This window comes from Myxocyprinus asiaticus, chromosome 10 (genome assembly GCF_019703515.2).
Source record: "Myxocyprinus asiaticus isolate MX2 ecotype Aquarium Trade chromosome 10, UBuf_Myxa_2, whole genome shotgun sequence".
NCBI lineage: Eukaryota > Metazoa > Chordata > Actinopteri > Cypriniformes > Catostomidae > Myxocyprinus > Myxocyprinus asiaticus.
In genome coordinates this window covers 46815333-46843242 of record NC_059353.1, presented here as the reverse complement: position 1 = coordinate 46843242, position 27910 = coordinate 46815333, and the positions used below count along the sequence as shown (strand labels likewise).

Genomic DNA, 27910 nt, shown 5'->3' with positions numbered 1-27910 from the left:
TATGTCTCTGTGGCAATGCGCTCAACAAGCCATGTGATAAGATGCGCAGGTTGACGATCTCAGACGCGGAGGCAACTGGGATTTGTCCTCTGCCACCCGGACTGAGGCGAATCACTACACCACCACGAGGACTTAAAAGCACATTGGGAATTGGGCATTCCAAATTGGGAGAAAAAGGGGAAAAATCCAAAAAAACAAATTTCAATCACTGTGCAATCACAAGCACAGTGATTGCAAACAGTAGGATTTCTTTAGCCAAACGCTGTCGATACAGACATTTTTATTTCTAAGATTCTCTGCGAATATTGATTCTTAATGCAGTCTGTCAGACCTTCAGAATTTAGCCATAACCTAACCTTTAGAAATTAGTTGTTAATATTCCTGCAGAAAAGACCAGCGTAACCAGCATGCAATTCACGGCATATGCTAGTGACCAACTATGCTGTTTGTTCCAGCAGGGACTGCCAGATATGAATGTTACAAAGTCTTTTATTTATTGGTTGTAGGTTTATTGCCAAGCCATGTGCACTTGGTTTGAAAATCCAGGCCAGTGGACCGCAGAAGGCTCAACCCAACGCCATTCTGGAGAAGGTCTTCACTGCCATCACCAAGGTAAACTGCATTTCCCTCACCATCATACTTTATACTAAAGCACTAAGCCACGAGAAGGTGTGTTACAGTGGTTTTACCAAGGTTAAGGGTGTTCTTTGGCACGACATGAAACTTTGCTGTGGTTGAATTGTGACCCCTGATAACTTCTTTATTTTCACATGATGCCTGCATTGTTTTAGCACTCTAGTCACCGAAGGAATTATGAAAATCAGGTAATAACGTAACATGCTCAAAATCTGTGCAGAACACTATTTGCAGGGCGCAATTCACAGTCTTTCAAGCCGGTTCAAAGTATTTGGTTGTGAAGGACGTGGCAGACTATCGCAATTATTATTCTTTAAAATGCTGAAAGTGCACTCTACTAAACCGCACATCTAGATATATACCAGTTAATAACACTCTTCTCCATCATTTGATGAATTACTACTGCTGTGATTGAAAGAAAATGTACATTGTCATCTTTTTTTAAATTCACAAACAAGATTTGTGTTCATTTGTGTACTCTCAAAAGCTAACAAATTCAACTTTTAGCAGATTTAACACAAAAAATATTGATGACATTATCTTGCACCAAAGTGTGTTTCCAAATTATTGTTCAATAAAATGCTCTCTAGAACGAGAATGCCCTTCCCCCTATTATCACCTGCAACTGATTAGCACTATCAAGTAGAAAATCATAGTTCACGGCTGTGATGTATTTAAACAAAGGACACAAGCGCTTTGATGTGTGCCGCCCCAACTTTCTTCTCCAAAGGAAATATGTCAACACAAGGAAGAAAACTGTGCTCGTCAAGCCATTTCATGGGGTCTTTAAAGAAGTTGTGTTGATCCCTTGTGTAGCGTATACTTGATTGGTGACAGCAGTGTGGATTGACCGTACAGGTGATCGAAATCTTCCTGGTGCTCATGCACAGATATTCAGAGCGATTGCGAGGCTCCTTGACGTGTGTGGCTTTATCAGAGCTCGTGCGCTGACGCACAGGGTCTATTTTAAGCCCATCTCAGTACTAAGTTTCCTTGACAAATGTTCAAATTCTCAAACACACAGATCCAACCTCATTTTAAGAATTAAGAGACCATTCCTTTTGAAAAGGATGTAATACAGAAAGAGCTGCCTGAGGCCAGAACTAAATTAGCAAGCATTTTGGCTTTTACAACCTTCTAATTGGAAATTGATTGTTTATAAAGGTAATAAGTGCTCAGTGAGAAAAGTCATTTCCCATTTTTAACACTTCTTTTGAGAGATACCTTGGTCTTTATTCATTTTTTTATTGGCATTCATTTGGACGTATTGGAATTATTGCTACAGATTTCCTGATTAGATTCCGATTCATTTGGGTATATTTCAGTTTTAATGTCCATTGTGCTAACACATAAAGGAAATTGTCTCTCAGCTAATGCTGTTAATTATAATATATTCCATATTATATATACTCACTAGACTTGCCACATGTAAAAGGGGGTTTAAAATGGCAAAGAAGGAGGCGGGAACTGGCTGAACAGTCAAAATATGAATATTAATGTAAAAATTAAAACATAAAAGACAAAACACAAACGCACACACGGCAGCTGCGTGTGGCTCTCTCTCTCCCGAACTGCCGCATCCGGCTGCCTTTATCCCTCTCATCGGTTGATTAGCCCAGTTGGGGGCCGGGCATGTGTAGTCACGGCCCAGCCCCGCCCCGCCCTCCTCCTCATCACACTCCTCCCTCCTTTGCCTACTTTGCCTTTGCCCTTCTGGCTTCACCTGCCGGCAGGCTTTTCCCCGAGGAGAGGGAAGGATCAAGACGGGGCAGCAGTGAGAGAGAGAGAGGAAATACCTGGTTTGCCGGCACCCAGATATGCTGTCACCTGGCCCTCAGCCACTCCCCGACCTCTGGCAGACGACAGCTCAATACTCCCCCGGTGGACAGTAGTGGGTCCTCCGGCCCCAGGCAGATGGTCACGCTCCTCCCCCTCTTTTTTTTTTTTCTCTATTCTTTTTCTTTCCTATGGAGGGGACGGCAGCATGCCTCAGATCCTCGGTGGTCGGCAGTGACGCCTCTGTCACCGAGCACAACAAAATTAAAATGAAACTGAACAATAAATGAAGTGCAATTAAAATGTGTTGTTAAACTTTTTGAAAGATGGATTTTCAACAGTTCTGAAGGGCAACATCTCTTTGGCAACAAATTTCATCTGTGCATTCTCTCCATCATGGGCTACCGGTCGGGTATTTTGTTGTCCGGGCAAATACATCACCCATTGTGGGTTGTTGCGGGTTTAATGTTGGTGTTTTATTACCTTTCATCCCAGGACCCAGTTTAGCTGCTTCGGAAGAGTAAAGACTTTGAACGTGTGTGAATACATTTGTTTTCTTCCCTCTTAGGGCCGGGCGATATGCAAGAAATATGTTCAAAATATTTTTATATATAAAAAAAAAAATCATAATATCCAATTACATCGTCAACCCCCCCGGCTGAGGGATCGGTAAATATTCTTGCTTTATTGATTTTGTATTGAAAATTAAATTCATTCATTAAAGACATTTCTAAATTCAAATTGCACTGCAAACGAAACAAAAAAAGCAATTAAAATAACGAAGTGGTAAAAAAAAAACATATAACCACCTTTCCATTTACCGTCACCCAAGTGTCCATCTATGACAACAGGCGGAAAATTACTAATACAAATTAAGATATAAAAACAATTATAAATGTAAACATAATAATTATAATGATGATAATAAATCACTGAAAAATAAATCATGGTTCGAGGTAAACATGTTTTTGTATTATTTTATGATTTAATCACAGATGTATAGGCTATATATAAAGTGACCCTGCAGAGTTGCGCTCATGACGAACTGCTCTGTGGAAATAAAATGAACTGAACTCAGAGCATCTCCTGAGCTGAGACGGTCTGAGGTCATTTGCAGCATTCTCATAGACGATACTATTCTTGCCAAAAAATGTATAGAAGACTGAAACAAAGAAAGAGTGAGAACCATTTACATACACGTGTTCCACAAGACTGAATGTCTCTGAACAAACAGCGCGTCAGACATGCGCATAGATAGCTTTTCTGTCATCTGTTCTTAAAAATATAATAAAGTGTCATTTTCTTAAAGCGCATGTCTGTGTGTCTAGCAGCATTTCTTGTGTCATTCCGAATCCGAGACATCATACAGTTACCCACCATGCACATTATATTCGCTACCTGCAATTAAATGTCTTCTGTTAGTGCGTGTACTTTGCTGCCTGTGTAATTAGATATGTTAGTAAAGAGCATCTGGCTTTTTTTCATTTATCATGGGTCGCAAACTCTTCATTAGGCAACTATTCTTTATTTAAGGCTATTCTATTCGTTAGGCTATTGTATTGATATTGGAAGCTCCATTCATAATGTTTCCCCCTTTCACCCGGTATAAAATTTCACACCGGTGTTGTCCCTTGTACAGAGTAAAACCAGTAACACCGTGGCAACCCTAATACTCACTGAGCACTTTATTAGGAACACTATGGTGTGAACAACATGGTCTTCTGCTGTTGTAGCCCATCCGCCTTAAGTTTCGACGTGTTGTGCATTCTGAGATGCTATTCTGGTAACTAAAATTGTACAGAGTGGTTATCTGAGTTACCGTAGCCTTTCTGTTAGCTCACTGGATGTTTTTTGCTTTTGGCACCATTCGGATTAAATACTAGAGACTGTTGTGTGTGAAAATCCCAGGAGATCAGCAGTTACAGAAATACTCAAACCAGCCCATCTGGCACCAACAATCATGCCACGGTCCAAATCACTGAGATCACATTTTTCCCCATTCTGATGGTTGATGTGAACATTTACGGAAGCTCCTGACCCATATATGCATGATTTTATGCATTTATATTTAATCTATAACACTTGCCAATGTAAGACATTAACATTGTGGTATAGGATATTCACCTAATATTGAAGCAATTTGCATATTTATGCATGCATTTTGTTTTTTTTATTACTACAAAAACTTCAAGTATATTTAAAGTGTGATTTTTTATCTGAGCTCTAGTCAAAAGATCCCTGAAGTTCTGGGGTCTATTTTGAAAGGAAACACTCCCTGGGTTTACCCACCATCTGAGGGTGTTTGGTGCTCTGATGGCTCTTCAGAATGATACTGAGGAAAAAAATATATTCGTAAGGTTGTTGGAAAATGCGATATGCCCACTGATAATCCTATGATGATGTCATCGGAGCGTGGGGAACATCGCCACCCCCACAATTTTGTTGGGGAAAAAAAAGACGGTCTATTCCAGAGAACACAAATATAATTGTCTTTGTTCCAAATTGCATATAGACTGCATATAATATATATTCAGTTTTACCATTAGCTACATTTCCACATATGTGACACAGTCCATTATTAGAACCCAGAAGTGGTGTTTTTTTAATGCTGTGTGTGACAGATCGCGACAGCTACCCATTAAAAGGGAGCGGGGTGCAATGCTTACTTTCTCTCCAACTTAGCATGAACACAAAACATGAATAAATATCAGAGGTCATGTTGAACGATACAATACAACTTACTGAAATGCATCATTTCTCATGTATTCACCCAATCTGTTAATGTTGAAATGACATGGAGAATATCTCGTGCTTTTCCGTTACTGCTCAAGTGACACCAAGTGACAGTCGCGCGCACAGTTTGTTCATGTTTAATTCGCTAGTCTCTCACCACAAATCACACACTCAATTCACACTTTCTCCATTGCCTCAATGAAACCAAATTCAATACAAATGATAATAAATCCACATAAATAATAATAAATAAATAATGAATAAATAAAACCAAATAAATCCTCGTTTTCTTTTTACCACGTTTTTCTCTTCTACCTGACGCTTTGCCATAGTCACTGATTTGGTTTGGTTAGCTAACCTGTTGTTTTGATCGTTGCTCATTACTGTACAAATTAGTACAACAGTTGTGCCGCGTCTCTAAAAAACCTGCATCCTTACCACTATTGTGAGATGCACACCTTAAAAAAACATCCTATGTTAGACATAATGTATGTCTTGTCTTTTCATATATCTCATAAACAATTAAACATGATTAAAATACTCAAAATGGCCCTATTTGATTATGCTTTATTACCAAAATAATGTAAACTTTTTCACACATTCCATTTTTTTTCTTCTTGTAACCCTCAAAATAGAGAGAGTTTTGCGACAACACCCCCCCGGTGACCCCCAGGTTGGATATCACTGACCTAGACAAATGAAGCCGGCATTTATATTATGCGTGGCATTGTTTTAAAATTATTGTGTTGAAGGAGCTCGTCGCTGTGTTTAACGTACTGCTCCAGCCACGGAAGTGATGCCAGTAATGCTTGTCTTTTCGTGGATCACCGCCTTTAGCGCTGCATCGTTTCTTTGCCTTATTAAACTTGTCACAAAACCCCTTCCACATTTGGCGACAAGTTATCTGATCTGACTTCATAAGAACCGCAATTTTTCTCCACGCATTTGCCGTGGCAACTCATTGTAAATAAAAAAAAGACACCACGTCCAAACCACACCCACGATTAGTTTTAACCAATCATCAACACTTTGGACCAGCTAGGTCAAGAATTTCAGAGATGTGTGCAAACAGGAGAAATATCACCAAACGGACACCTTGGCAGAACAAAAAAGTCTCTTATTTTCTTCATCATTATAAGGTGAACTAAAAGAAGCTTGTTCGCCCAGTAAGTATAAATTAGCCTTTAAGAGGAAGCAGACAGCAAGGAAGCTCACGAGGTTTTGGGACAGTTCGTTCAACTATCTCAAATGTACAAGATGCTTTTAAAAGACGAAAAATGTTCTTCTCAGTTCTCAGAAATTGTTCCTTTTATGTTGTTCATTTACCTTTTTTCAAGTTGTTAAATTCAAAGTCAGGCAGACAGGGGCTGAAAACGAGTTTATTGGTCAGACTGTCTGTACACTTACAGTGCCACACGCTTGTGTCTGCTGTGTCTTTCAGCACCCTGATGAGAAGAGGTTAGAAGGCTTGTCCAAGCAGTTGGACTGGGACGTCAGGACGATCCAACGCTGGTTCAGGCAGCGACGCAACCAGGAGAAACCCAGCACGCTGGCACGCTTCTGTGAGAGCATGTAAGAGCCAGTTCTGCACCTGTGCACAAACACAGATACAGTCACCTGTTGAAAAGTGTGATTGATTTGTCTGCTTTTGTCAAGGGTCCTGGTGTTATAAGAGATTTCAACTGTTTTGCTAACTTCTTCCGAGGGTTGAGAATCGAAAAACCGGTTCTTATTCAGAACCAGTTTCATTGTTTGTTTTTAAATACCGGAATGAATGATTTTCTTGGCTTGAGGTTCCATTAATGGTTCAAACTAAAATGCTTTCATTTAGGGTTTGCTGAAACTACGTGTTCCGTTACTAAATTGATATTGTGAAACGTACAGTGTGACCCGTGTATTACGATTCATGATCAAAAGATGAGATTATCTTTACAGCTCTTAATAATTTGTACGAGATGGTGAAATACAAAATGGCAAAAGATATTGTACAACTTGGCTCATACAAAAAGGTATGACTTTTATTCCCATAGAGTCCGACCGTTCAACCAACTTCAAATCTTTGTCGAATTTCGAATCGATACAATACAGGCATCACATTTTTGCTAGCCTTTTCACTGAACAAATTTGGTTACTCATTCCATATTTATTAAAGCAACACAAATGAATGATGTATGTCAACTTGTTCCTTCGTCTCGTTCCAAACTCCAGTGTTTTCTTTCTTTCGTGGTTCACTAAAGTTATTTTCCTATTAACTTCATGGTTAGGTTTAGGGCCATATTAACCCTTTAAGTTCGAATGGGGCCCGCCGGTGGGTCCGTCAGAAAAAATAATCATCAAAATATGAATAACTACAGTCTTGACAAACACAAAATAGGTAACATTTAAAAGCTTAGAAGCTCTACTTTGCAATGCATGTAGGCATTATGACCAAAACTGAACAAGTGCTTTGAAATTTGCAGACAAATCAGAAGTGTTCCATTTTTAAAATGTATCTAAAAAAAAAGTGCACTGAAAATATTGCAATCAGTAAAAACATCAAACTGATCAAATAGCCATGTGTCATATGTTGCTGGAAAGCTCTCAAAGAGTAGAATATAACTAGCCAATTTATTTTACTCACAGACAAAAATATAGCGAGTAATAGCTAAGTATATGTCTTTGATCAAAAGCAAGTGTTGCTTTTATGCCGCGTTTTTGCTTATAACTTTACGAAACATAAACAGAAAAAACAATATACCTATCGCATACCATTATTTAGAGGAGGTGATTATCTTTCAAACGAGTCCACAAACAAGGTAATCGGATGTATAGATCATTAGATAATACACACGAAGCACAACGTTACATATGGCCACCAGGAGATGGCGCCAAGTACATGACACAGACTCAGTGATGAAGACTCGTTGAGTCAAAAGGCACACATTCTGGGAAATCTCATTACAGAGCGGTTATCTGAGTTACCGTAGGCTTTGTCAGTTCGAACCATAGAACTGCCGCTCACTGTATGTTTTTTGTTTTTGGCACCATTCTGAGTAAATTCTAGAGACTGTTGTGTGTGAAAATCCCAGGAGATCAGCAGTTACAGAAATACTCAAACCAGCCCATCTGGCACCAGTAATACCATGCACTTGACCCTCCATGTTTTTTTTTTTTGTTTTTTTTTTTTTGTCCAGTTAGAAGCCTTTAGTTTTGGGTATGCCACTAAAACAGGAAATCTTTAAAAACACCTTCAAAGCTTAAAGGGTTAAGGGGTTAGACTTTATGCTTAGGTTAAGATTTGGGTTAGGGAATAAATGTAGGAACATTTTTAATAACATTGTCAGTTGGTTCGTTATTTTTCTCTATGGGAGTAAAAGTTGTATGTTTTTGTATAAGACATCCCCTACGATTTCTTACAATTTTGCCACCTTGTACTATTATTGGAACATGTCATAAGGCTGGGTTGTCCTTTTTAGAGAATCAAAAGCATACAGTGCGACCAGAATCGGTGTAGCCAGAATCAAAATCAGCGTGAGAAAATTTTTTAAAAATCTGCAGATTCTGTCTGGGTCTCCTCGTATCTTTGAAAAGATTGCAGTTTTATCTCAGCCATAATGTCATTAATGCTTTTCTGCAGTGTTTGGTCGGAGTCTGCACCCCACTGCCAATTTGTATTTCCCATTTTTAGTTACAAAAATGCATATTGAGTCCAGGGACGAACAGGGACAGGGCTCGTAATCGTTTATAACTCTTCTCAGTCTGCTCTCTCCTGCCCAGTGAAAGTTTGTGCAGCATTTGTTGTGTCAGCAGCGGGATTGATCAGTTTCACAATTCTGTTCTGTCCCCTGTCTGTGCTGCAGTCTAGTCGGAAAGGTAACAGAGTTATCATCTAATCGAGCTGAAGCATGAGGATTTGCAAGTTCCTTCAGATGCAATTAAGCCAAAGTCTTAAAAGACCAAACAAGCTCACTTTCGAGTATAGTAAAGGTACCATATGCCTATGTTCCGAATGGAAAACTAGCCAAAAAACAAAATACATTATGCAATAATTGTCACATGAAAATTGTTGAATGAGCCATGAAGCAAAACTACCAGCTCCGAGGTGAATCAAATTACAAGTTTTGATTTGAAGCAATAAAATAATTAGAAAATTGTACAGAAAGACAAAGCTACAAGACTGTGTACTTAACGTCTATAATGAGAGTATGAACTACAATCCCATGAAGCATTGTGGATGATGTAATCAAAAATAATGGAAAAATATAAAACTATTTATTTAAAGTTGTTGATTGTAAGTATAGAATTTATTTAAAGTACTTTACAAAATATCCAGATTAGTTGTCGAGCAATATATCGCCGAGGTCGATAAATCGGACGATATTCAGAATTTTTTTATTATCGACATCAGCCGATAAATTTTCCCCTTTGGCCGATTTGTTTCTTGAAGGTGCTGAGAATCGCCTGCTTGCATGTGAAGCGACTGAGACGTGCAAATGACCAGTCACGGTTCGTTTTGTTGTTACATGCCATCGTGTTACTACAATAATAGACCGGTGTGCAACACAGTCTCATTTAAACGGTCCGCATATCAGAGTCGTGGCAGACGCGTTTGAGCTCATAATGTTAAAATGCTCGCCTGTTTCATTCTCCCTCTCTCTCCTCAACAGTTCCCTGTAACTTTTAACTGTCTTGTCTATTGATAAAAAGGCAAATATCAATAAAACTAATATCATATACCATCTGCAAAAATGTGCATATCTCATTTAAACAGATGTAATAAACCAACCTCACAAAACTTCAGCAGATCCAGCATCCTATGGAGCGCTCATTTATTTACCTCTAAAGCATGTATTCTAACAGTCACTCCTCTTACAGTTCCCCATCAGCTTTAACTTCCTTTTCTAATGATAAAAGGCAAATATCAATAAAACTTCTATTATATACCGTCTGCAAATATGCAGATATCTCGTTTAAACAGATGTAATTTACGAACCTCACAAAAATCCAGTGTTTTCTTCCCGTTGAGCACTCATCTAATGTCTTCCTCTGAAGTACGTATTCCATCAGCCAGAATCAAAACTTCAGGATCAGGATCAAAAGTTCCTCTGATTCACAAATCATGATGACAATCCAAGCAGGCGATCCAGGCCATTTAAACTGTCAGGAGATTGCAGCTTGCGCTGGATCCGCACAAGGGCGTGAGTGCAGCTTCAAAGTAAAAGCGCTTCACGTGCACTATAAGTAAATGTCTTATTCACTATGCACTGTATTTTGAGAAAATGTGATTGCTAATGTGGACGTGCCATCCATGGTTGCTGAACTACTGTGTGTACTGTTATTTATTTCTTCCTAATATATTAACAATTTATTCATGTGCAAATAAATTACTCAAATTTGATGACAAAACAGAAATCAGAAGAAACTGGTATCTACCATTTAAAATACAATATTATTTTTTTAGATTCTTTTTTACAAAGTTAAAGTTTATTGTGAAATTGAGTAAATATAGTGTTAAATAAGAGTTTATTTATTTTTAGCAATTTCATGTTTATGTTACTTACTATATTAAATTGTGTGATATATTGGCATTACATTGGCCTATCGGCCACCCTGCTCTCTGGCCATTAAAAAACCCATATCGGTTGATCATTAATCCAGATACCAGCTCGATTGCATCATAGTGCATCATGGGAGAGGGCGTTCTCTGATAGGTGGATTTTCCCCTTCAGGATCATGGGTATTGTAGTTCTTTACCAAGAAGTTGAAATAACGTGGACTGATGGCTTAAACAGAAGCACATACCATTGATTAACAAACTCCGAGATCACAGTAGGTCTGTCTTTAAAGGTTTATAAATTATTGTTAAAGGGATAGTTCACTCAAAAATGAAAATTCTCTCATCATTTACTCACACTCATGCCATCTCCGATTTGTATCACTTTCTTTCTACTGCTGTACACAAACAAAGATTTTTAGAAGACTTTTTCTCACCCACACCTATCATATTGCTTCTGAAGATATGGATTTAACTACAGGAGTCATATGGATTACTTATGCTGCCTTTATAGGTTTTTTGAACCTTCACATTTCTGGTCACCATTCACTTGCATTGTATGGACCTACAGAGCTGAGATATTCTTCTAAAAATATTTGTGTTCAGCAAAAGAAAGAAAGTGAACACATCTGGGATGGCATGAGGGTGAGTAAATGACGTGAGACTTCATTTTTGGGTGAACTATCCCTTTAATAATGAATTTCCCTATAGAACAAACGGATGGGACTTTTACATCTGGAAGCAGACTGCGCTCATTGCATACATTATTATCTCTGTGAGTGTAGTTCGCTCACTTCCACAAAAATGAAAAAGGTTATGTTTAATTTTTTGTCTTAATGATTGGCAGTCTGATCAAATAATAAGTGATGAAAAATATGATAAAAATCACAGTAGATTTTACTTCTGGTTCATTCATAACACATATCTTCTGGGTGGTTGCCAAGGGTGTTGCTACTGTATAGTTTTAAGTAAGTTGCTATGCGTTGCTAGGGTGTTGTGGGTGGTTGTGAGGGCTTTGCTTGCTGGTTGCTAGGGTCTTCTGGGTGGTCTCAACAAATTAGCTGCTTATTTGAAGCATCCCACCTCCAAGTTTTATGATATTCTTATCTCTAGATATGGCTCAGATTCTACAATGTAAGTCTATGGATTTTTTTCCCCCACTTTTTTTATTGTCCACCAGGCGAACACCAATCAATTAGCAAAGTAATAGAACACCTCTCCTCAACAAGCTATACAATTTGAGGTCATCATACATGTCTATAGCACAACCGGTGTTACGTGGGATGGTTTAACACTTAAAGTCAAAGTATACTTCGGTTTTCAGCGTGCCGATACATCTCGGCCACATTGCGTAACACAAATTTAGTCATCAACACAGTTTGCATTGCAGCCCAGTTTTTCTAGACATGCAGACAGTCCTGCACATGCGCCAGCCGTAGCGCGCATGCGTCACACTCACCCATACAGGCTCGTGGTCAAAAGAGTATACTTTTGAAGGCTGAGCAAACGGCCATGCGTGAGATGTAAAAGGTGCACAGAAAAACAAAGCATATGCTTGCTTTTAGGGTTTAGGGTTTGTTCAAATTCCTAATTCTAAGTACAGTATGAGCAATAGTTATTATAGTGATGCTTGATTTTTTTATTATTTTTTGGAATGTAGGAGAAGAGGAAACATTGCTAATTATATACAGCACAGACTGGAAACATCTCTCTAATTAGTTGTGTAACCTGCACTAATTAGTACTTTAGCAACAGTTTTTTTTTTTCTCTCTCTCTCTCTCACTTTAGCGGGGTAAGAATCACAGCTCATAGAAAGCTAAATGGAGAGAGTGAATTTTTCTGCACCTACCGAGAATAAGGAATATTTTTAGTCTCCATAGAAACATCATATGACTTTACCATTGTGTGTGGTCAGTTTTCTTCATTTTCAATTCACAATTTTATCAGTAAGCTGTAAAAAAGCCAGATAATTCACAAAGCATTGTTAATGGAATATGCATTTGTTGACATTAGGCCTGTCGAAATTTTTTACATAGTATTGTGATTATTACATTGCCGATTGTGATTTAATCTAATCACATTGCATCTGTCTGCTTTTTTTATTGTACAACTGGTGAAAGGGTCAGCTCAATTTTCATCATTATTTTTTTCTTAACTTGGGGGCCTGGGTAGCTCAGCAAGTATTGACGCTAACTACCACCCCTGGAACTACCAAAACTGTAAAAATCTGCTTTTCACTTTATAATGTATTGTAAATCACCATAGTAATTACAAAAGAGCACATGATGACACGAAGTTCATCAATAGAGATCCTTCCTGGAGCAATGACCAATAAACATGTAGAGACAGTGCTCAGTTTCACTCACACAAACAGTAAACACCATCAGGGTAACACGTGAAATTAAAATAATGGAATAAACATTAACTAAACTACATCAAATTTAACACAGAACATCCCAAAGAACATAACTGATATTAAAAATAAGAAGGAACATAACTATTCCCATAAAATATAATGAAATGAACTGGGTCACGCAGGGAATTCTGGGAACGCCCGATTATTGTTTTTTACTGTAATTTTACCGTAACTTTTTTTTACCGTAAAAGTACATGTACTCATTTGCTAAACATAATGTACATTTTTATCGTTAATTATACGGGAAATTCATACTTTATACATCTACATTTTTTACACATATAGTAAGTATTTGGTAACTACTCATTAACCAATTTACGTTTTTTTTACTGTAGCATTTTTACAGTATTTTACTGTTAAAATTACAGATTTTTTTTTTTTTTTTACAGTGTATGGCTGTCAATAGAATAAAATTGTCATGATAAATCTCATGATTTCCAACCAGTCTTTATAAAGCAGAATGAAATATTATTAAATTCGTTAATATCAATAATAATAAATAAAAAAAAGTCTATGAATGCAAGGAAATCAAGAGAGATCTGGTCAGATGGGCTAACCTACCCAACTCTCTTCAGGCCCGTATCTCTATTGTTAAAATGAGTATTTTGCCCCAACTTCCAATGTAATATCTCCCAGTTTATCTGAAATAGGAAAAGACAGAGTTTGAAGCTAGCTATTTTACAAAGGAAAAGGGTAGAAGGGGGTCTAGCAGTACCTAATTTTAAGTTCTGTTTTTGGTCATTTGTTTCTCTGGGCTCTGCTTGTATGGTATGACCCTCATACCCCTGTCTCTTGGCATAAGCTGGAAGAACATATTGTGCGTCCATGGACTCTGGAAGACGTCCTATTTTCTAATGTATCTAATAAGCAATGTCTGCTTGCACTTTGGTCCCATAGTTTTCCATCTTATTCAAACTTGGAGATTGGTTGAATCTGGTTGCAAGATCTCCTGTAGGTGGCATACACATTCTCCCATATTTAATAATAAAGGCCTGACAACTGTCGACCCATTCCTCCCTCACATTGGAGAAAGAGTGGTGTCCACTATTTGAAAGACATTTATAATGATTCTGGTTTGTGTTCTTTTCAAGACATTAGGAACTCATTTAATTTACCAGTTTCCTCATTCTTCTTCTATTTACAGCTCAGATCAGCCCTCAAAACATACGGTATACCCTGGCAACAACCTTTGCTCATACACCCGCTGTATAAATGATTACTACACAAGGAAAAAAAGGGGTTTGGTGTCCACATTATATAATTTTATTTTGGAGGCCTCTTATGGTGACCTGTCATTAGATAGGCTGTGGAGGCGTGACTGCTCGACTCTGGATCTAGATTTAGCTTGGGAGGATGTTTGGGTAAATATTAAGGAGGCTTCTCGCAATCCTATGAACCAGAGAGCGCTCTGGTATTTCAGACGGCGAGTACATTTTATAAAAAATCAGTTGGAGGGCCAGAAATAGATGATTGGCGGGCCGCCAGTTGACTAGTCCTGATCTATATGAATATTAAAATCCACAGCAATTACAAAACAGTCAAAATCGGCGGAAGTTGCTGATAACAGATGTGTTAAGTCATCAACAAAGGTTGGAGAGTATTTCGGAGGCCTATAAATAATAAATGTAGGCTCCTAACAGCTCACATGCATAAAAGCAATGTTTGGAGGGGCTGATTCATTGAGGACTGTTGCACTGCAGCTGTTATCTAACCAGGTTTAATTTAGAAACACAAAATCCAGGCTGATTGCGGTGATGAGGTTAAAAATGACTTGCGGATGTTTGAAAGTGCTAACTTGACAGTATCTGTTTTTGGCCTCACAGCAATCTCGGATTGACATCTAATAGGCAGCAGATTAGATAGGTTTGCCATATGTCTTGAGAAGGCCTTAGTCTTTCTATTGCATAACAGAACAGATATAGAGAAACCTACAGGTGCATTGGGTTTTCAAACCAGGTGTAACATGTCCAAGTGATTATCCTCAGCAGCCACAACAAGCGACATAATGTCAAATTTACATTCAGTGTCCTAGTTAGGACACCGTGTAATGGTGTACTTAGTTTCTCATTTATTGATTAAGAAGTCACTTGTGTAAGGAATGAGAAATTCAGTTTGAGGTTACACAGAACGAAACCGAGAGGAAGAATAAACCTGACTCAGCTGGGGGAGCCAGTTCCCCTCTGGCTATACAGCATGAATATAATGCCAATATTAGTTATCTATGTGTAATACAAGTCATGCATTAATTGAGTAAACTGAGTAGATGTTGGTGGACAATGTTTAAAACTAAAGGATACTGATTGAACTGTAGGATTAATGATTAAGTGTCTTTGAAGTCCATCCCAAATAGAGTGCAACAATGCCTGTCCACTTTTTCAGCCGTCTTGGTTCCGGATGGATTTTCCCCATTCATTTCTTCTATAGACTTTTTATAAAATCCTTCATAAGAGTTGTAAGCCATAAACCAAACCAACCAGCTCCGAGGTGAATCACAACATCACGAACTTCATTTTCTGGCAAAAAAGTATTTGAAAATCGGACATATAGACAAAGGTACAAGACTGTATACTTGCCGTCTTTCATGAGGGCACAGACTACAATCCCATGAAGCATTGCAAATTTCATTGAATAAAAATCTATGGGAATATATAAATCTATTTAATTTTTTAGGTTGTTGATTAGAAGTATGGAAACAATATATTTTATGTTTAATGCAAAATATTCCGAAATGTACAAATACTGTATATAAGTAGTTTAAGGGTAAAGGTAGACAGACTCGATTACGTCATTCAAAGTGCATCATGGGAGCGCGTGGTCTCTAAGAGGCACGCTTCTTTGCCCACGGTTCTCTGATTGGTGGATGTTTCTCCGCTGTACCATGGGTAATGTAGTTGTTTACCATGAATTCCGCTATCAAACATGATTTTTAAACAATGAAATTGAAATAACGCAGACGGATGGCTTCAGCGGAAGCATATACCATCGATGAACAACCTCATAGCTCACGGTAGGTCTGTCTTTAAAGGTTTAAATGTTAGCATTGAAAATCAATTAGTCTATGGGATAAATGAATGGGATTTTTACAACATGCATCAGACTAGTCTAGTTCAGTCTGTATTGAAGCTCGGACTTAAAGGTAGCAACCGCAGTTGATGTTGTTTTCATTTCACATGCAGAGACGAGGAGCTCCATTACATAGTAAACCTCAGTGGCCGGCCGGCCAACCGCAGTCTTTTAGCCTCAGGGATCGTTTGGTGGCTATGGTGGTCATTTGTTTGTCTGTGAGCCTCTGTTACACATTTCTTTGTTGGCTTTGATCTCAGAGGTATCAGCTGGCACAGGAGTCTCGCTTAGAAATTGACCACAGGCAGAGAGATCTATAATCACAGGGGGAACTTTAAAGGGCAGCAGTTGTTTAACCCACCTGGTATTCCACTGCTGGTTGCACTTGAATTGTTCCCAGTTGCAAACATAGAAGCAGTAGTTTTCTGAAAAAGTTTGGCTGTATTTCAATTCCTGCTGCTCCGTGGCAGCTTTCACTGAATTTTGCATTACTCTCTTTGCACAATACTGTCACAACCTTAAGTTTTAATGGCTTGAAAGGATAAGTTCACCCAAAAATGGAAATTATGTCATCATTTTGTCAGCTTAATAAAATGTACCTTCATATATTTAAAAAATAAAAAAATAATAATTTTTTGGAACCCAGTTGAATTTTGCTTAATAATACATTATTACCATGGGACCCAGTCAGGTGTATTTATAATATAACATAATTTTATATAATATACTGTATATTATATGTAATATAAATATATATGTATATTATATGAATATACATAAAAACATGAGCCCATTAACCCCCTCGCGTCAGAGGCGGAAAAACTATATATGCAATGTATACAACCCATAGGGGAACCAACTTCACTGGTCTTTGCCGGTTTAAGCCAGTTTAGCTGTTCTCCTAGCCTGGACAAGCAGGTTTTCAACTGTTCTAGTGCACAAACCCCCTCTACAACCGGCTAACCAGACCAGGCTGATTAAAGGAAAGCACCCTTGTTGCCAAATTAGAACAGAAAACCACTTTAGGCTGGTTTAAGCTGGGGGGTTTTCAGAGGGGTGATGCCTACGTTGGCAGCTCATTATGTTTCCCAAATAGCAAAACAGAAATTAATATTGCAGTTTCGTTTGCTGCATTTTTCTGAATGTACTGTTTTGTGTGTTTTTTTACAGGTGGAGATTCACATTTTACCTGTACATATTTACTTATGGTGTACGGTTCCTGAAAAAGGTAAACAATCTGTTTTGGTTGAATAATTGGTTATCAATGTCAAGCAGTAAATCTTTAATGTCATGTAAAAATATCTTGTAGTCTACTATTCGTTTTTGCCCTCAATCTTAAAGGGATGGTTCACCCAAAAATGAAAATTCATCATTTACTCACCCTCATGCCATTCCAGGGTATGAATTTCTTTCTTTTGCAGAACACAAACAAAGATTTTTAGAAGTATATCTCAGCTCTGTAGGTCTATACAATGCAAGTGAATATAGGCCAGAAATTTGAAAGTCCAAAAAGCACATAAAGGCAGCATAAAGTGATCCATACGACTCCAGTGAATTAATCCAAGTTTTCGGAAGTGATATGATAGGTGTGGGTGAGAAACAGATCAATATTCAAGACCAGTTTAACTATAAATTCCCTGCCCAGTAGGTGGCGATATGCAGGAAGAATGCAAATAGCCAAAAACAAAAGAAGCAGAATGTGGAAGTGAAAGTGGAGATTTATTGTAAAAATGAACCTACAGAGATGATATATATATATATATATATATATATATATATAGCTTCTCAACCAGCAAGACAGCAATATTGGCTCTGCCAATGGCGGACAGTTTGAAGCTGTCTCAATAGAGATTCGAATTTGTTTTTATTTCTTGTGCCGTACTGTGCGCCGAGAGACAGTATCCTAAACTCTCTCTCTCTCTCTGCACTTCTTCTCAAAAAGCTATTCATAATTCATTACTCTGCCTATACTGTACAGTTTTTCCCTTCTAAGCAAACACTTTTGGCAGAACTGGTCCCATCTTTATGAATCCTCAATGTAGCAGTTAAACTAAATATAAAGTTTCATTTGCAGAATATAACTTGGGAAAAGTCTGTGCCAGAACCGAGCTGATTTAGAGGCTCTTGAATATTACATATTAACATACATAATATTGTTTATGAAGGGATGCATACTGTATCTCTGTCTCTCTTCTCATTTATAACAGTCTTTATTAAAAAATTGGCTGTCAGTCGATTTTAAAATGTTATAGAAAAAATAATATGCTGCTTAATTAATCAAACTAATTGCAAATATTTGCTGACTGCTAAGAAAAGCCCCTAAAAGAAGACAATTAAAATAAATGTTTCAATGGTTTACCCATCTGCCACAAAAGTGTAGATTTTACAAAAAGTGGCTTTAGAAGTTAATATATTGTTTGGTTTATTTCTGAAGTATTGAATATAACTATCACTGGCTTACAGTCCACAGCGATCCATTTTGCAGTTCAGTTTGTCATCAGAGGTAGACTTAGGAGCCGTTCGCATAGAACGCGTTACTGCGTTCGGCATGCAGAATCTTTTTAATTGGTGGTCTACGTAAATATGAAGATTGACGTCTTTGGCAGTTGCATCACTCTTTGCACCATGAATGCAGCATTTTTAAAACACACTATCAAGATAAAAAGAGTTGCGATACCTTTGCGTTCTGTTCCGTTCTGTTGCACTCGTCTGCTCTCGTTAAGTGTGGTTTGACAGTGTTGCCTGCAGTAGCAGTTGTTTTTGCGCTAACGGCGGAACCGTAAAAACATGAACGTAGAACTTCAAGCTTGAATTGTTCTGACAGTTGGAAAATGTAGTACGGAATTTACGTACAGCTCAAAGAGCATGATTAATTACTAATTGCTGGTAAAAATGTAGAATTTTCAGATTAATCAATCTTTATTTGAATGTTCCCAATAGGGCTGGACGATATATACTGTATATCGTGGCAACGATATAAAGTGTCAATTGTTAGAGATTTTGCTATATCGTCTATATAGCGATATGTAAATATCCATGTGTATGTATCTATCCGTTGGCAGGGCTTCGCGTGAGACTGAGAGGACTGAAGAGACATGGACAGGTTATTTCCGGCATTAAAAATGTAAAAGAAATTCTGCAAATTCAATGACATTCATCTTGCATTCAACGCTTCATAAGCGCTAAATATGCTTCTCAGCTGACATGCATTTGTGTTTCACGTTAGTGTCGCGCGCGCTATCTCTGGAGCATGTAAGTGCGCAGGAGTCCAGCAGGCTTCCCAATATTTGCGCTCCAGAGACAGGAGAGCGCAGAGAGGGATCACTCGCGCTACTTAAAATCGCAGTGCAGGCCACAAAGCGTACTGTAGTTTTTGTTTGGTTTTTTTACCTTAAAGTGCTACGGAGAAAGTTAAACATCTCAAACGGCTAAACAGCCCGACATTCTAACCACCACAAACATGGAAAACAGCTACAACGCTGTGGCATGTGGCAAAAAAAAAAAAAGGTTTTCTAACTAAGCATCATCACCCTTACTAAAATAATGTTTAAATGATGTTAGATACTGTATTAGGAAACAAACCAGATATACATATATTCTCCTTAGAGATGACTTAAATCATTAAGAGCCCATAAGTGTTTATTTTCGTTGGATAATAATATTGGTCATCACCATATTAGACTGAAAAGTGTCAAAATGTGAAGTTTAGCATTATGGTAAGGTTGTGTGTGTGTGTGTGTGTGTGTGTGTGTTTTTTTTTTTTATTTTTTTTTTTACTTTGTGTTTGTCAAGTTCCAAGTAAATAGAAAATTAGGAGGTAAGAGGAAAAAGTAGTTTGTATTTAATTCACTGATTAGACTATCCAAAAATAGGCATTACAATATGGTTAATATATAAACCAATTTTTATTGATTTTCTGGAAAAAGTTACTATATCGTGACGTACATCATTATCGTGACATAAAATTATTCATATCGTGATATAAGGTTTTATATCACTTGCATATGTGACCAAATTTCGTGCTGTGTGACTAAAAATGCCTGTTATTAGCAACTGGCTGGTAAATGTTCAGATTTCACTTACCAGTAGTATATTGGCGAAAACAGTTCGGCCCCAATGATGAAGAAATCTGAATCGAGAGCTTGTGAATCGGAATCTAATACAGGAAGTCTGTATCAATACCCAGCCCTATTAATTTTTTTATTATTTATTTATTTTTTTATAAATCACAGTAAAGGAATGTGTTAAATTGACAACACTTGACTTTATAGAAACTAGGTTAAAAGTGAACTGCTTGAAATAGTCTGAGTTCATTCACTGTTGCTGGTACAGGTTTTTCCTGCCTGTGTTATTAATAGTAGCACAAGTGACAAACCCAATACAGGCTCAGCTGTAGCTCACTGTATTTGTCTACTCATACAGGCAACAGAACTGTTGTGCAGAGCACTGAAAAGACGATTAATTCTTCAGTTTGTTCTTCTTCTATCTCTTTCATCTCTGATTAAAAAGAACGAAGGCATACTGTAGCTACAAAGGGAATTCACTAAGCATAAATTGCACCCGGTGAAAGTGCTGTTTATTTGCATGCTCTGGTTTAGAGCCTGATTTAGTAAAGGAATAATGCAGATCAGGCAGCGGGGCAAACGCGCCCACAAAATCTGTGCTGAACACAATTTGCATGCCGCAGTTCCGATCTTGTGTGCCGGCCTAAGCGCTTTACAGCGAAGGATGTGTCAGACCACCCCGATCTTTCACACTCTGCTGGGACTGTACAGCATCACTCCACTACTGTGGTCAAGACAACTGAATAATCTCTTTATTAATGCCGAAAGTGCGCTCGACTACACCGCGCATCTGGGTAAATGCCAGGTTATAATGCTCATCTCCATTATATGATCATTAATTGATGAATTACTGCTGCCATGATCAATATAAAATGTACATAACAAAAAATCAAGCAGTATTTGATGTTTATTGCATCGGGCAAATAGCACAGATCTATAATGAGTCTTATTTACATAAAAAGAAGGCGTGTTTGCCAAATCTTTCAAATTCGAATATTTGTCGAACTTAAGCTAAAAATGCATATTTGAATGCTAAAATGAGCATTCGAATTTTGGATGTGCACCAAGCACTGATGATGACTTACATTATTGGACTAAAACAAGGGCAGTGCAATAAATAAAAACTACGCGGGTGTCTTGAGACGTGTTTTAAAGGTTGAATTTTCTTTTAAATTGACACAGCGTTGTAACGGTTCAAGGACGGGCAAGGGGGCGGCGGGAACCGTCTGAACAGTCAACGTAAAGATTAATGGTATAAATAAACTTAAAACAACATAGAACATAAAGACGAACACACATGCAGCACGGCCACGTGCATCTCTCTCTCTCTCTCTCTCTCTCGAACTGGCACCTCCGGCTCGCCTTTATCTCGCTCTCCCGCTGATCAGCTGATTCAGCGCCGGCCATGCATCGTCACGGCCCGGCCACGCCCTCCTCCTCGTCACAAGCGTCTAAGAAATTCATCGTTACTGTACGAGATGCTGAAAAAACAGTGAGACATGACGCAACGGTCAAAGGCGTCAGTCTAGTGGATGCTTACACAGAAAAAAAAACCTTACACATTTGGAGTGAACGGCCCCCAGTGGTGGAGGTCTTTGGTGCTGGTGTTGACTATGCCTTGCTCTCTTATTAGCGAGACATCTCGCTGCATAAGCATTAGGTACGAAGATACAACTGTATTTAATGAAAAACATTGTGGTATCGCTGGTATTATGAAGCCTGAGTCTGTGGAAGTACTATGGCACCGGTATACGCTACTGTGCAACACAAAGTTAGCATAGAACCGTCTATTGAACTGTTTCTATTCTCGTGTACTTTTTTACTTAATATTTGAGAATATGATTTGGCTAAATCTTTTGACTTTATCATTTTACGCACATTTGTTAACAGCCAGATATGTTCTTTGCAATATTCGCTGTAATGCAGTGCTGATTATTTTATATTAATTTGTTTCGCCCTCTTGTGGATGAAGGGTACAACGTCGATTTAACGCCGAGTTTTATTGTGCGATAATGACTGGCTGACTGTGCATTTTTCCTTCAATATCCAATATAGTTGGTATTTTTTAGTACAAAAACACTCTAGATAACGTGTATTTTTGTACCTCCAATAAAGCAAAAAAGCTGAACTTATTTTTTCACCAAGCCAATTCAATAAAATAAGCTGAAAGAAGACTGCAGTCAACACAATGGAAATGTGTATATGTAAAACAAGAAACTTTAGTCAACATAAACTTGCAAAGTAAAGTTTAAGTTAGTTTAAATGCCTTGAAAAGAAGTATGGGGCTTGCATCAATATTTTAAGAACACAGAATTATATTACCATGTTCGCACCTTTCATTTCAAGCAATCAGGCATTTGTTCAGGCTCCAGAGTGATGCCAGTTTTGCAGATGCAGGCTTTGAATTTTTTTTTTGTTTTTTTTTTTTTGTGGCCTTTGAGAAAGATACAGCAAAGTAGCTAATTATCCACTCTTTGCAGTGTGTGTTCCACTAGTTGGTGTAAACAGGAACACACACAGTGTTTCCACTTTCTTATTACGATCTCCTTTAGTCTTTTGACAGTGAGAACAGCATTGGATTGGATCATCCATCAAGAGTGCTTTGAGAACAAAGGCATATCTCACAAGATGCCAAACTTTGATGCCAACTAACTTTCAGACATAATTATGTGCTTTTCAGAAAAAAAAAAAACGGAATTCAAGCCATTTCAAACACATAGCACTAAGGATAATGATTGTATTTTCAGTCTTTTTTATACTTTGATGTAAATGGCAGAATTCAAAAGCTATTTCAGAGACATTTTGTGCTTTTAGGAACTGGCTTCATAGATCATTTATGTGTCTTTGTTGTGTGTTCTTTATGTCTGATTTGTAAGACTCCATGGCTTTGGAACACCAGAGAGTGCTGGTACAACTACCCCTATCAGGTACGATTTATACAATCTATTATATCTATGCTCTTAATATTTTAGTCAGACAGAATATGCAGCTCTTAAAGGGATAGTTCACCCAAAAATATAATTCTGTCATTCATTCCCTCTCATTTTGTTTCAAACCTGTATCACTTTCTTCAGTGGAACACAAAATGAGACTTTTAAAGAATCTTTACGCAGCTCTTCAACATACAGCAACAGCTGTCAAGCTTCGAAAAGATCAAAAAACTGCATAAAAGTATAATAAAAGTAGCTCATATCACTCGTGTGCTACATTCGGAATCTTCTGAGATTTTGGAACAGACCAAAATTTAAGTCGTTATTGACTGAAAATCTTCCCCTCTGCTGTATTTCTCAAATCTCATTTTCCATTCCGCTTACGTGCCAGTTTTGAATTGAATGCAAACACAAATGAGATTTCAGAGCTTCCGCAAATGGGAATGTTATCAGTGAATAACAACTTAAATTTTGGTCTGTTCCTCACACAAAGCTACTATATTAAATCACTTGTAATTTAGCAGTAGCACACAAGTTATATAGACTACTCTTACACTTTTGTGAAAGGGTCCAAAATATCCCCTTTTGTATACATCGTACAGGTTTGAAACGAAACAAGGGTGAGTAAATAATGACAGAATTCATTTGTGTATGTGTGTGTAATATTACTTAAATTTACCACAACATAAACTTAAAAATGCATTTATTTTGACAAGGAAACTACTTTTATTTTTTATTATTTATTTATTTATTTATTGTTAACCATATTGTGCATGGTTTTTATAGCCATTAACGGTGGATTTACACTACTACTACATATTGGAGCTCTCCTTCTACCTGTCCCTGTTCTTCTCGCAGTTCACAGACATCAGAAGAAAGGTATGCAAATATATTACACTCATTATGCATTTCTCAATATAATTTGCAGCATATAAAAAGCTTCTCATCCTCAGAGTCTCAGTATTGCGCCGCTGGTAGCTGTTACATCTGAACGGGAAAGATATCTTTATGAAGAGCAATGTAACGGCGAGAGAGATGCTTTGTTCTGGTTAGACGTGTCTGCTTCAGTGGTATGAGTTTCTCATGAGACGACCAGCGCTTGGGTTTATTAACAATGGCATGTGAGTCTCTTGTTTCCTCTGATGTACGTACATGGGCTGAAGGGTTTTCTGGTTTCTGGGTAGCTTCCTTTGAAAGAAATAGCTCACCCAAAAATGAACGTTCTCTCATCATTTATTCACTCTCATGCCATCCCAGATGTATGACTTTCTTTCTTCTGCTGAACACAAATGAAGATTTTTAGAAGAATATCTCAGCTCTGTAGGTCCATACAGTGCAATTGCATGGTGACCAGAACTTTGAAACTCTAAAAATCACATAAATGAAGCATAAAAGTAATTCATATGACTCCAGTTGTTAAATCCATGTCTTCTGAAGCGATGCAGTCACTTTGAGTGAGAAACAGATCAATATTTCAATCCCTTTTTACTATAAATCTCCACTTACACTTTCACTTTCAGAATGTGAAAGTGAAAGTGGAGATTTATAGTAAAAAAAAAAAAAAAAAAAAGGAATTCAACATTGATCTGTTTATCACCCACACCTATCATACCACTTCTGAAGTAATGGATTAAACCTCTGGAGACTTGAATATGAATTACTTTTATGCTGCCTTATTTTTAGAGCTTCAAAGTTCTGGTCACCATTCACTTGCATGGTATGGACCTTGAAATGTTCTGTTTAGCAGAAGAAAGAAAGTCATACACATCCAGGATGGCATGAGGGTGAGAAAATAATGAGGGAATTTTCCTTTTTGGATAAACTGTTCCTTTAAACATTTAGTGTTGTGACTACTAAAACTGCTGCAGAATAATATTCAGCTCAAATTTTCAGCATCTGTTTTGTAATAAACATTCATTCAAAGGAATAGTTCAACTAAAAAATTAAAATGTATTTCTCCTATTGAACACAAAAGGAGACATTTTGAAAAATGCACTGGTTGCTCTTTTGTGACTGGAGCTTTTTTTGGAGCAGGGGTCAACAACCTTTTTGACAAGGAGTGCAATTTTTTAATTTTCCTGGTCGTTGGCAATTTGCTTATTTGATTACTGATCACGAATTTGCGTGGAATCTTAAATATTTTTTATATTATGTCATACATTTTTCAAAATCATGCAGAGGGGTAATCACTAGTATGCAAGCAACAGCGAGAGAGGAGAGAGAGGAGCAGGCTGTTTTATTTAGATGAAGTTTTTCGCACCTGACCTGCATTCTAATCTACATCTTGATGTAATCCTTGCTCATGATCACACAGTGTGTTTTCATCAGCTGAATGGGAGACTAAACACTATTAAAGTGTGACGAGACTCACACTGTGCATGCAAGCCATTCGCACATCACAAGCCTATCAACTATATAGCCATTTTCGGTGAATCGCACATGCAAAATCCTAAAACTTCATTTCCAGGTTTTAATTTATATTTTGATATTTTGATTTTTGAACCCCACAATATATTTCTCTTTTAATCATTTAATGTAATTTTGAGTTTGACTGTGGTTTAAGGAGGGTGTACCTGTATGCTGGGTTGGAAATCTCAAGGATTAATAGTGGTGTTTTCCTTATTACATCACGTGTTGTTCTGAAAGCAAAAAGAAACAAGTGAAACACGGAATGTAGGCTGTCATCCGCGCAGCCTGACCGAAACAAAGCGGGCGCGTTTACTCGCACGATTAACCGAAAGTGAAGCGCTGCCGGCTCGTGATGCACGAATGGCTTGCATACGCTGCACGAGTCTGTTGGGTATACTGCAGTCTCGTCACATTTTAACTTTTTGTTTAGCCTCCCATTCAGCTCATGAAAACACGCTGCGTGATCATGAGGAAGGATTACATCAAGATGTAGATTGGAATGCAGGTGCGGAATTTATATAAATAAAATCATCTACTCCTCTCTCAACGTTCCAGTGATTACCCCACCGTGCGCCAATGCTGGCACATGTGCCATGGGTTGCCGACCCTTGTTTTAGAAGACTTAACCCAAAAATAATAATTCTCTCGTTTACTCACCTGTCTCAATTTCAAACTCGTTTGACTTTCTTTTATATGTGGTACACAAACAAAGATATTTCCAAGTATAAATGGAAGTGTAATCGAGCTTCTCTCTAATGATCGCACCCAGAAGACTGCAGATGTCGAGATTTATAGTGAAAAAGGAGATTCATTTTGGTCCGTTTCTCACCTGAAACCGATCGGATTACTTCAGAAGACATGGATTAAACCACTCGAGTTGTACAGATCCATTTAATGCTGCTTTTATGTCCTTTTTAGAGCTTGAAAATGTTGGACCCCATTGACTTGTATTGTATAGATATAAACACGTCATATGTTCATAAGTTCCGCAGAAGAAAGAAAGTCATACGAGTTTGAGACAGGGTGAGTAAATGATAAGAGAATTGTAATTTTTGGGTGAACTATTCCTTTTAGCTTCAGAAAGATGCAAAAGCACTAGAAAAGTAACATAAAAGTGGTCCAAAACTATTGTATGGCTTCAGAAGACTTGGACAATACCGTACAAGTCATATGGACTACATGCATGATAATATATGGTGCTTTTGCATCCTTTTTTAAGCACAATGTAAAAGAAGCTACAGCATTCACATTAGGGCTGCAAAATTATTTGGAAAAATAAGCAAGATTACAAGTTTAAATCTAATCTATTTAATCAAAATATTTTATTTTACAATGTGTTTTGGCAACATTGAGAATTGTAACCAATCAGAGACATGTTGGCGTATGAATGCAATGATGTGTTTAGTGTTAAGTCAGTCTAGGCCCAGACACAATATTACTTTTTTGCATTTTCTGTGCTGATTTTGTTGGAAAATCTGCTAAATCTTGCAGAATGGGTTTAAACGTGTTAAATGTGCCAATTAATCATCAAATTATCAAATTAGCTCAAATATTTAATAAACACAAAAAGGGCATGGAATGTGCTGAAAATGGTGAATGATGGGTGTCCCAATCTGTGGAGTATTCAGCAGAATTCTGCACGTGCAGATTCCGTATGGCTAACAGAAAAATTACTGAAGAATGAGTCTGATGCATTTTTAGGTTTCACATGAATACGATTTCAGCTTGCTTTGGATGTGTAGCCTAAGTAAAGAATATGGCATGCAGCTGCCCTAAACAAATCTTATTTAAATGCATGCAAATCTAAACAACTAAATCCACGGACTGCCCTCAGCGGTCTTAAAAGCTGTATTCAGATCCACAGGCTCTGTAATTCTCCCATGTTGATTACACTGGAGTCCTCTCAGTGTAAAAGTGCTCTCCCTCAGCTGTCATGAGCACTCGTGTTGAAGGCTTATTTGTTTTCTGGTGTAATGCATGAGACTCTCAGACTCTGTTTAAACAGGTGGATAGATTCTCTCAAAGGCTCTTTGAAATCGCAATTAGCACTTGCAGTCTGCGCACGATTTTCTTTCTTTCATTATACACTTCCCCCCTCTCTCATTTCTCTGTTGATGGTTGCCATGTTTTCTGTTTGTTTTTTACAGGGTTTGCAAGGCAGTACTATACTGATATTCTTCTTACGTTCTGGTTTAGTGTTTGTTCTTAAATGTTAAACATGTGCAATTCATTTAACCTGAACTGCTTAACATACATACGCAATTCAAACTTTCTTAGGTACATAGTCAGAAAACTCATTTAAGTAAGTTTACACCGAGCCAGACAATAAACATGACTTTTTCAAAAGTAT

General features: G+C 37.7%; 1 protein-coding gene across 2 annotated transcripts in view; it reads left to right on the top strand.

Annotated features, from left to right (window-relative positions):
* Positions 1–27910, top strand: part of cers6 (ceramide synthase 6) — a 57512-nt gene that overhangs the window by 7980 nt on the left and 21622 nt on the right. For both annotated transcript variants that reach the window (XM_051709608.1, XM_051709607.1), the window contains exons 2-6: positions 507–612; positions 6587–6717; positions 17328–17385; positions 23098–23148; positions 23938–24030. In XM_051709608.1, coding sequence (XP_051565568.1) covers positions 507–612; positions 6587–6717; positions 17328–17385; positions 23098–23148; positions 23938–24030 — 439 coding nt within the window. The remainder of the gene's footprint in view (positions 1–506; positions 613–6586; positions 6718–17327; positions 17386–23097; positions 23149–23937; positions 24031–27910) is intronic.